Genomic DNA, 11,276 nt, shown 5'->3' with positions numbered 1-11,276 from the left:
GCGCCTCATGCCTCCACTCTCCTCACAGTGCAGCAGAAACTCCAGAGGATCAGAGTGCAGCTGGACTGGGACAGAGGAAAGCTGACATTCTCTGACCCTGATAATAACACACACCTACACACTCTCACACACACTTTCACTGAGAGATTGTTTCCGTACTTTAATGGAGCCAAAATCTCTCCTCTAAGGGTTGTACCAGTGAAGGTCTCTGTGTCAGTAGAGCAGCCCAGTTAGAGCAGAAACTGTCTCTGTCTGAACAAGAGCCAACATGCAGAGATGGATGGAGACATTTGGGTGTCAGTCATGAGTCACTCACAGAGTAACTGCAGTCAATTTAATATCTGACCTGTGAGGCATCATCTTCTGGGTACTTTAATTTAGTTCAGAATGTTCTGATTCTCCATGTTGAATATCCACCAAAATAATTGCTTGTGTTGTGCCATTTATTACTCTAAGACAGTTTGTCTGTGTTGCTGATTTGTTTGCATGTGTGTATTTTTATGATGGTTTCTGTTGTCCATGTGTGTTTTTCTACACTGCTGGCACAAGCACATTACAACTACAGTGAATCTAATATCTGTTCTGTTCTGTGAGGCATTGTCTACTGAGCACTTGAATTGAATTCCTGATATTCTGTGTTTAGAGTCAAATAACTGCTGATTGTATGTCATTTATTACACTATGATGGTTTATTATCCAGGTCTGTGTTTCTACATTGCTGCCACAAGCACATCAAAATATCAGATCAGTAAATGATGTGGACATTTCTGTTGAGTCTCTCCTGTTTAGAGCTCAGCTCAATTAGGGTCATTTGGTGGACATTGTTGGAAGGCAAGGACTATACACATTGAAATAAAATATGTATATTAATAAGTGGTGGTTATTGTGTAACTACACACTCTCCTCTCACCTGTGAGGTTTCCAGTAGAGCAGCAACACAGCACAGGTTCAGCTGGTTCTGCCTCTGTCTCATCAACAGCACTAAGAGACTGAGAGCACTGCAGTGAACACAATCTCCTGCACTACTGAACTCTGATCAGTACAGAAATGAAATAAATGATTTGGAGATACATCATCATTAAAGGGATATTCCACCATTTTTGGAAATACGCTCATTTTCCACCTCCCCTCGAGCAAAACAATCGATATTTACCTTGTTCCCGTTCATCCAGCCATTCTGTGAGTCTGGCGATACAACTTTTAGCTTCAGCCTCGCATAGATCATTGAATCGGATTAGACCATTAGCTTCTCGCCTGCTAGCTTCATGTTTAAAAGTGACTAAGATTTCTGGTAATTTTCCCATTTAAAACGTGTCTCCTCTCAAGTTAGAAAGTGCAATAAAACCAACTGAAAATGAAACCTGCCGTTTTTCTAGGCTGATTTGACATGGAACTACACTCTCATCTGGCGTAATAATCAAGGCAACTTGCAAACTACTGGCACTACTACTGCTTGTTGTCTATGGGGACTATTTTCAGATGCTGCGTACGATATCACTGCGCCTATGGTACATTTGCAATTTGCCTTGAAATCTCACAGGTCTCCGCACCGCTGGTGCTCGGGCCCGCCATCGCCGCTTGCGGCTATATTTTAACTTTGTAACTTTTATACTTTTAAATCTATTAATTAAAAACTATTAAAAATGTCCCCATAGACTTAACATTGGCCTCTATGACATCACAATCGGGTCATTAAAGGAACCGTATGTAGGAAATGTATTTCAATTAATCATAAAATTGCCCTGATATGTCACTAGACATTTAGAAATCATGCTAATTTCAAATACTTATATCACTGACAACAGTAGTCCGGCCAAGATATTTTCATTTAAAAGTGAAGTTGCAGCCCTCAACTGATGTTGATGTTGTTATGTTGTGTTTTGGTTTGATGTGCCGCCCTACACTTATCTACGAATCACGAAGTCAGTAGTATTTCGCCATCCGGGTTGCCAGCTATGCTAGTTACCACCATAGACAGCTGCAGCTACAAACGTGTTGGATAAAAAATGTCTAACGTTATGGAACCTAAAAGACCTTGTTATGAATCCGAAATAGGTCTAAATAAAACTTTGAGACGGCTGAGACGGAGATTGAGACGGCTGAAAACGGAGAAGAATTTGAAGACAGACGTCAGTGTTGTTAATTTGCTCCTGGACAGGTAAAGATTCATCAGTTTGGCTAACTTACTTGTAGGCTACTGTAAATGGACATTTTAAATAGCCTATTCATGACAGTTGAACAAATTATGCAAGTTCGTGCAAAGTATGTTGGCCATATGGAGGAGGTGGGTCACTGAATTGAAAAGGTAGGCTAATGAATTGTTTGGGAAATAAAAGCAGCTGGTAGTCATTGCTAACGTTAGCAATGCATTATCAGAGTTCGTTTCTCTGTTTTTTGAAAGCTAGCAGCCTACGTTCCTGCTGCAGCTAGCTGGCAACCGTGACTCAGATGGGAGGGGGAGGCGATTTACCGCTCTACAGTATTTTGAAAGTAATTGCAATACTCGTTTTGGCCAAAATCCTACATACGGTTCCTTTAAGCAATTAGAATCTTATGCCAGGTGGCCAGCCCCACCTGCAGCAGCCCTCTCTCTCTCGAGCTTTAAGCATACCATCTCTCTGTGATGACTACATATCCTGTTAAACTGTTTCCTCTTTCCACAACTGTTTCAAAATAAAAGTCCTCACTGCAATAATACACTATTAAATCATTTAACCATTGAAACTACTCAACTATTTAACTGTTCAACCATTCCAACTGTCAGTTATCATCAACTATGCCTCCAGTCAACTACATGAGACCTCCATGTACCTAGCAACCAACATAGCAACCATTAAAATTAAGCGTTTATGACCGTTTCCATAGCAACCAACATGATTATACTGCAGTAACTTCTTTATTCCTGATAGTGGCCACCATGGATACCCTATCAACAAATGTTTCAAAATAAAAGTCCTCACTAGCAAGTTAGCTAGTTAGCATGTTAGCATAGTTAGCATTGTTAGCATAGTTAGCTTTTTTAACATAGCTGCTAGAAATGATTAGCTAAGTTAGCTAATCAACCTGGTTAGCATTGTTAGCATAGTTAGCATTGTTAGCATTTTTAGCATAACTGCTAGAAATCATCAACTAAGTTAGCTTATCAACCTGGTTAGCATTGTTAACATAGTTAGCATTTTTACAATAACTGTTAGAAATCATTAGCTAAGTAAACCAATCAACCTGGTTATCATTGTTCACATAGTTAACATTTTAGAATACCTGTTAGAAATCATTAGTTAAGTTAGAACAGTAATGTTTAAGCTTTAAACTGTCTACCTTAACACTATCAACTCTCTTTAAACTATGCAACCACCATGTTTACCCTAGCTACACGTTAGCAGCATACATTATCTATCTATAAATTTTTTGCATTTTCATGCACTGGTAATTCCTTGGAATTGCATTTCTACTTTGTGATTGTTAGTGTCGGTTTGTCTCTGCTCTTTATCAGCAGCTGAAAGGTCAACTCTACACCAGTAATTCTTGGCCTGTACTGAGGGTAGACATGTTGAAACGTTTAAAGAACCAGAGCAAGAACTGTGTGATGTCCACAGCTGGATGAAGTAGCACTGCTGAAACAATAACCAAGCAGGTCACCACAACATCTGGTGAATTCTTATCTCAGAGTAAAAACAAACATGACTATTCAAAGTCTGCAGTCATTAGGGTTAGCCATTGTCATTAGTCATTGTCCGTTCAATTGTGATTTACTTGCAAGAATGTGGGCTAGCCCCTACCAAAACTTGTACACGCCGTTTAGACATAGGCTTAGGCTACTGACTACTGACCTGGCTGTACAAAGTTACGCTTGTACACTTTCGGTTTTGTTGCTGCTTCGGCCATCAACACGCTAGTTTGGGCTCTCACTTCCTGTCATTTGAGGAAGTGGTGGGGGAAGTGAGGTATGCAGTAAAGCAGTCGAATTTTGTAGTTCTTTTGTGGTCTGGTTCTCACCCGAAACCTAAAGTTCCGTAGTGCCAGTAAAAGCGATACAGACACCGTCAGGCTATGGCAGACATGCCATTCAACCTAATGTAAATCGATGTACCATCACAAGGGTCTTGGAAATGTATTATAAAGGTTCATTCAGACGGCCATAATAATGAGCCTGGCTCATGGGTGTTGCAGCCAGTCTGCATACATGGCACACTGTAGAGCTAGGTTTTAGAGTAGGAGGGGTTACTACACTCTCCCTTTAATAAACATGTGTTGAAGAAGTGCAATGACATGCTGTGAGGGCATCAGAGAGTATACACCATGACAGGGGCTCTCATAATTTGACCTCTGACCCCTGTGCCACAGACCCAAGAGATGAATGAAATGTTAGTATTCAGGGCATCCAAGGATGGCAGAGGTACACTGAAGGGATGCTTGATGGATAAATTGTAAATGTGAAAGCACTTTTAGGAGTGGCAAATAATCATTTACAGGTAAATGGAGTAATCAGTTACCCAAAATACAGATTGGGTAATGTACATTGAGGCAAATTCACCTATGATGTTGTGTGTCGTTTGTGAGGGTGGGACTCCATAGGACCACATTCATTCTGTTCTCGCCTAGCAGCGCCCCTAGGTGCAGTACCTCACCACAACAGTTTTGAGAGTTCGAGTTCTCCTCATATTAAAAGTTCTCAGCTCATAATCAGTCATTTGCAATTTGCACCCCCATGGTAAAAAATGCTAATATAATATTACACTGCTTAAATTGCCCCTATCTTCAGATGAGATGTAATGAACTGCACCAAATTGCATGTGGAATTTCATCCATGGGGGGCAATAAAATAAATTCATTTATGTGTACATTTAGTGACCATACACCCATCGGCCTGTAGATGTCTCGGCTGACCCCTATGGTAGGCGAGTGGTGTCCCATTTCCAAGGGGAATGTTTTCACCCCCATATCTTGCCACTCTGTTTCAAAGGATAAGGGGAGTGTAATGGGTAGGGAAAGAATGAGAAATGGGACAGAACCTTACACTTGCCTGAACCTGCTATCTTTAATCTGAACCTGACTGAAGGAATGTGACACTGACCAATCCGCTTACAGCTCCTCCAGATCCTTGCCTCTGACTCCTGTCCTGAAGTGAAGGAAGAATAAGAAAGTGAAGCTCAGGTACACACGGCTGCTATATTCTCCATTGCAGGTGAGCAACTATTCAGGTATGTGAGTATAATTTTGGTAGACATGTTTTGTTTTTGTTTTTTTAAGTTACTTTTATAGTGTAAAATGACTGTATGAAGATTTTGAAGTGGTTTGTACGTTGTATGTTGTAAGTCGCTTATTTGGTTAAAAAGTGTAAGCCAAATGTAATGTAATGTAATGTAGGCTACTGTACTATATTGCCAAATGTATTTGCTCACCTGCCAGTCACATACAAACTTCAGTCACATCCCATTCTTAATCCATAGGGTTTAATATGACGCTGGTCCACCCTTAGCTATAACAGCTTCAACTCTTCTGGAAATTCTTTCCACAAGGTTAAGTGTGTTTATGGGATTTCTTTCTTTCTTTCTTTCAGAAGTGCATTTGTGAGGGCACGCTGATGTTGGACGAGGAGACTGGCTCTGATTGAGATCAGGTCAGTCAAGTTCATCCACACCAAACTCCGTCATTCATGTCTTTATGGACTTTGCTTTGTGCACTGGTGGAGTTGAGCTGGGATGACCAGACAACACTATGTCAACCCTCACTTTTTAAATTATCTTGGATTAATTCTACCTCTGCCCTGTGAACTATCCCTCTCGTGTCTGAAGTGAAACCATTGTTTGTTTGTTTTTAGTGAAGGAGAGAATGGCTTCAAGGCAAGAAGAGGATCTTACCTGTCCTGTGTGCACAGATATCTTTAAAGATCCTATTGTCCTGTCATGTAGTCACAGCATCTGTAAAGTCTGTCTGCAGCAGTTCTGGGAGAACGAAGGATCCAGAGAATGTCCAGTCTGCAGGAGGAAATCATCAAAGGACTGGATGTCCCCAAATTTGGCACTAAGGAAGCTCTGTGAGACCTTACAAGAGAAGATTCAGACCCAAGTGACTTGCAGTCTGCACAAAAGAAAGCTAGAGTTCTTCTGTCAAGATGACCAGCAGCTTGTGTGTCTGATGTGTCAAGACAATTTACACAAAGACCACAAGTTCAGTCCCATTGACAAAGCAGCAGTTGATGTGAAGGTACAGTAGGTTATTTTGTGTTGTTCACTCTGTCCTTATACACTTTTAGTAGACATTTACATTCATTGACTGTGTTTTATTCTGAATTGCTGCTAGTTAGTCACCATTTAATTTGCAGATGACTCAACAATTCGTAATGTTTATGTTTATCACGTGAAGCATGACCACATGCTATTATTCCTGTACAGTATGTCCACACTTCTCAGGGGTTTCAAAGCTTCTGTGAACAGACTGGTTATCCATTGAGGGCACACACACATTCTCTCTCTCTCTCTCTCTCTCTCTCTCTCTCTCTCTCACTCACTCTCACACACACTCATTTCAAACATTTTAGGAATGATGTTTACAAATACAAATTTTACACTTCCTTTTAATATAGGACTAATGCAGAAAAAAGAAAATAGCAAAACAGGTCTAAAACCTTCACATTGACAGTTCACACAAATTCCTCCGTGTGCCCACTTATTCTGACCCCTTTATATTGAATACATGAGTAACATGGCTCTGTTCAGGGGTCCGTCTCCCAAAAGCTCAACTACGATGCCACTTCTGAACACTTCCGTGGTAGTGTTAGTGCTAAATGTGAGTCGAGCTTATTTGAGTCACATGTGAACAGTACAAAAGTACAGTGTTGATATTCAGTCGTATTTTGGTCACATTGTAGTAAGAGCTTACACATATGCTCTTATTTTTTAATTTTCCAAAATTAAAAACATGATATGTGACAATATGAAGCTTAAGTGTATTATGGTAGTAGAGAAAGAGAGACACATTAAAGTGATCTAATAATTTTAGGAGGACCTCATGGTCAAACTGCAGGAGAAGCTGAAGGCTTTTAAGAAGGCCAAAGACACCTGTCATGTATCAGCGGAGTATATTAAGGTGAGTGGGATGTACTGTCTGTCATGTAAAATGATGCAAACATTATTTCACATTACAGTAACTAATTGTATTTAGTTCCCTTAATAAACTGCAAGGCACTGCTTTTGGAATCCTCACACCAAATAGTTAGTTAGTAATCAATGATGTAAATACATTTGGTTGCTTTTATTTCCTAATGCAATATTTTATGTATGATGATATTCATGTCATCCAGACTCAGGCCCAGCACACAGAGAAGCAGATCAAGAAGCAGTTTTTTGAACTTAACCAGTTTCTACGAAATGAAGAGGCAGCCAGGATAGCTGCACTGAGGGAGGAAGAGGAGCAGAAGAGTCAGATGATGAAGGAGAAGATTGAGAAGATGAGCAGAGCGATCTCATCTCTTTCAGACTCAATCAGAGCCATAGAAGAGGAGATGGTAGCTGATGACATCACATTCCTGCAGGTAGGAACCATCAACTCTGTGTAAGAGTGTTAGATTGATAATTCCAGTGGATAAAAGTGTGTTGAGCGAAACGTCTGCATTTCAGACCTCGCCCCTGCGAGAGTTTAACAGGTGCGGATTTCAAATATATTATAGATAAGATACTGGATCTCAATTATGGCAGCTTTTTTGTAGGAAAAGATCAGAGGTTTATACCATCACACTATATTGCCCACTTTTTCCTCTGCCCGTAGATCTCTGAAGTACAAAAAAGCTGCTTTGCACATATAAGGAGATCTGGTATCTTGTGATCTGTCCTATGTGAAATATCATGGAGATGCAAATTATCACACCTGTCCCCATGCAATTTGGAATAATTATTTATTTTGAAGAAATGTTGCATTACAATCACCACTGAGCAATCATGCATATATAAAAAAAGACATCAGAAGACTCTACATCTTTTGGGAGTTGCTCAGTGAGATTTGCCACAGGATGAAAGGAGGATGAGAATCCAATTTGGTTCAATTCCAGTGGTAGGATTAAGCCTGCAGTCTATCCACATGATTTAATTTTCTTTTTTGTTAGTGCAGACATTCTTCTTCCATTTGAGTGAATAGAGACCCCAATAAACTGGAGAGAAGTGAGAGCTAGGCAGCTATGACCAAGGTCTCATACAGATAGATGTGTACTGAAACAGCGATGTTGAATGTTTAAAATCATTCCCTTATTTTCTATTTTCCAGAACTACAAGAGCACAGAGGAAAGGTGAGTGATCTGCCTCCAGTCTCTCTTTTTTCTGTGGTTCTAGTCAAGTCATTTTATTTATACAGCACATTTGAAAACATCAGTCTATCCTCATGATTTAATTTTCTCTTTTGTTAATGCAGACATTCTTCTTCCATTTGTGTGCATAGAATATTTCTAGAATAGAATTGCGCAAACCATTGTTTTACCTTTTGTATCTTATAAATAAACATAGATTTGGAATTTTTCCATTATTTTGCAGACATGGGTAAAAAGTGACCTGCATTCATTTCTAATGTATTTCAAAGCATGGACATGGTTTTCTCTCTGAAAACTTTTGAAATCAATCAATCAATCAATAACATTAATTCGTCCTGTGAGATTATACAAGTCTCTAAATTACAGTTGGTAGTATTTTAAGTGACCCATACCGTAGCCTATACTGTGCAATGAAGTAAAGTTCATACAAATAAAAATGGATGACTAATGGTGTAATAAAGTAAAAGAATAAACGTAAAATGAAGTTAAATACAGTATACTCAAACTGTAGATAAATGGCCATTACTGTAAGTGGAACTTGATGAGGACCAATAGATGGCACCAGCCTGAGCTGATAGCAAAGGGGGAAAGTGTCTCTTTATATTGGATTCAAAACTATTAATAGTTGTGCTGTGCATGACTTGCTATAAAAAAGGCCCTATCACATTAGTTTTACAGTGTGAGTGGGAGGCTATGAGGAGTTGATGTGAAGGAGACCTGAGTGACCTTTGGACAGAGTAGAGAGTTCGTACATCTCTTAAATAATCTGTTCTGAACCCAAACCCACAGCACTGACTCCTGAATGTTATTCCAGATTCCAGTGCACACTGCAGGATCCAGAGAGGGTTTCAGAAGCTCTGATCGATGTGGCAAAGCACCTGGACAACCTGAAGGTCAAAGTCTGGGAGAAGATGAATGATCTTGTTAAATACAGTGAGTGTAAACACCTCTCTCACTCTCACTCTTTCCACACACATGTAGTCACACGACCAAGTATGGTGAGACAAAATAAAACGTGGTGCATTTCTGGTGCAGGTAAAAAGGATAACTATATTGTGTGGCGGAATAATATTGGGAGCACTTAGACTCTGCGCAGTAATATCCTCACTCCAACGTGAAACTGAAAGTGCAAGAGTGAGGATATTACTGCGCCACACAATATAGTTATCCCTCTTACCTGCTTAGAAATGCACCACGTTTTATTTTGTCTCACCATACTTGGTCGTGTGACTACTCGCTTAACTGTATTTTAATAGGGAAAACATGGAGGGTTTTGGTCACTTCTAACTTCATCTCTGTTTGGATCCTAATGAATACATTGGGCTAGCTAAGTGCTATCAAAGTTGCGCCGTGCGCCAGAGCCAGTGAGTGCACGCATTGAAACGTGAGAGGTATGTATCAACTCGTCTTAATTAGGGGAATAACGTAGTTTAATATGAAAAAACGGTGAAGTGTTCCTTTACAGTAATGTCGGGATTACCTGGGCTTCAGACAAGGGGCCTCAACGCATGAGGGGCCGCTTAAAGGGATATTCCACCATTTGGGGAATTAAGCTAATTTTCCTCCTCCCCTTGAACAAAACAATTGATATTTACCTTTTTTTCGTTCATCCTGTTAGTCTGGCGATACAATTTTTAGCTCCAGCCTAGCATAGATCATTGAATCGGTTTTAAACCATTAACATCTCGCCTGCTAGCATCACGCTAGAAAGTGATTAAGATTTCCGGTAATTTTCCCATTTAAAACTTGTCTCCTTTCCAGTTAGAAAATGCAGTAATACAAACTGAAAATGAAACCTGGCGATTTTCAAGGCTGATTTGACATGAAACTACACTCTCATTCTGGCTTAACAATCAAGGAAAGTTGCAAACGTACCATGGGCACAGTGATATCACGCAGCACCTAAAAATAGTCCCCATAGACAACAAGCAGTAGTAGTGCGTGATACACTGTGCACATAGTACGTTTGCAACTTGGACTTCTATTGCCAACACCTATTGAGGGCTCAAAGACCTCATAGCCCAGGGGCCTCAGGTGGTATTAAGGCACCCCTGCCCTTAGCAGGATTTTGCTTAAGGCCCCGTGGAGGTCTGAACCAGCTCTGAGCTCATGTGTGTGTTCTTTCTCTCTTCAGCTCCTGTGACTCTGGATCCCAACACTGCACACCCACTTCTCATCCTGTCTGAGGATCTGACCAGTGTGAGATTAGGTGATGAGGTGCAGCAGCTTCCTGATAACCCAGAGAGATTTGATGAGTATTACAGTGTCCTGGACTTTGAGGGCTTTAACTCAGGGACTCACTGCTGGGATGTGGAGGTTGGGGAGAACACAATGTGGCATGTGGGTTTGATGACAGAATCTCTCCAGAGGAAGGGGGACTTTAGCTCCATGAGTGGATGGTGGCGTGTGGGGTATAGTGGTGCAAAATATGATACAAGGTCTTCACCACAGCCCTCCACTCTCCTCACAGTGCAGCAGAAACTCCAGAGGATCAGAGTGCAGCTGGACTGGGACAGAGGAGAGCTGTCATTCTCTGACCCTGATAATAACACACTCCTACACACTCTCACACACACTTTCACTGAGAGAGTTTTTCCATACTTTGCTCTTGGTTGCAACGTCTCTCCCTTGAGGATCTTACCAGTCAAAGTTTCAGTGGCCCTAAACCCTGAAGACACCAAAACTAATGAACGAATACTGACAACATCAAACTAGATGTACCGCATAGCAGTACAAAATATTACCGCCCTCAGTCCTGTACATCCTCTGTAGAACCTGATAATGTAATAAATCCCTGATAATGTAATAAAAAATGGCACTTGAGTCCATTGAAAATGTAATGCAACCTGATAATGTAATAATTTCCCGATAATGTAATAAAGTGCATTTCCCAATAATTTAATACACTTTTTACTGATAATGTAATAACTAGGGCTGGGACTCAATTAAAAAAAATAATCTAATTAATTAGAGGCTT

The 11,276-nt window shown here is 40.4% G+C and overlaps 2 protein-coding genes across 2 annotated transcripts in view; both read left to right on the top strand.

Moving 5' to 3' along the window:
• Positions 1–848, top strand: part of LOC134079137 (nuclear factor 7, brain-like) — a 5,004-nt gene extending 4,156 nt beyond the window's left edge. Inside the window, exon 6 of the mRNA XM_062535318.1 lies at positions 1–848. This exon is cut by the window's left edge and continues 308 nt beyond it. Coding sequence (XP_062391302.1) covers positions 1–234 — 234 coding nt within the window. The 3' untranslated portion in view covers positions 235–848.
• Positions 849–5,832: 4,984 nt separating this feature from the next.
• On the top strand, positions 5,833–11,014 carry LOC134079037 (nuclear factor 7, brain-like). The gene is made up of 5 exons (XM_062535201.1): positions 5,833–6,207; positions 7,003–7,089; positions 8,259–8,281; positions 9,114–9,232; positions 10,434–11,014. Exons 1-5 carry the CDS (start codon positions 5,833–5,835, stop codon positions 11,012–11,014), a joined length of 1,185 nt encoding a protein of 394 aa, XP_062391185.1.
• The last annotated feature ends 262 nt before the right edge of the window (positions 11,015–11,276 follow it).

This window comes from Sardina pilchardus, chromosome 4 (genome assembly GCF_963854185.1).
Source record: "Sardina pilchardus chromosome 4, fSarPil1.1, whole genome shotgun sequence".
NCBI lineage: Eukaryota > Metazoa > Chordata > Actinopteri > Clupeiformes > Clupeidae > Sardina > Sardina pilchardus.
This window is presented reverse-complemented; position numbering and strand designations above follow the sequence as displayed.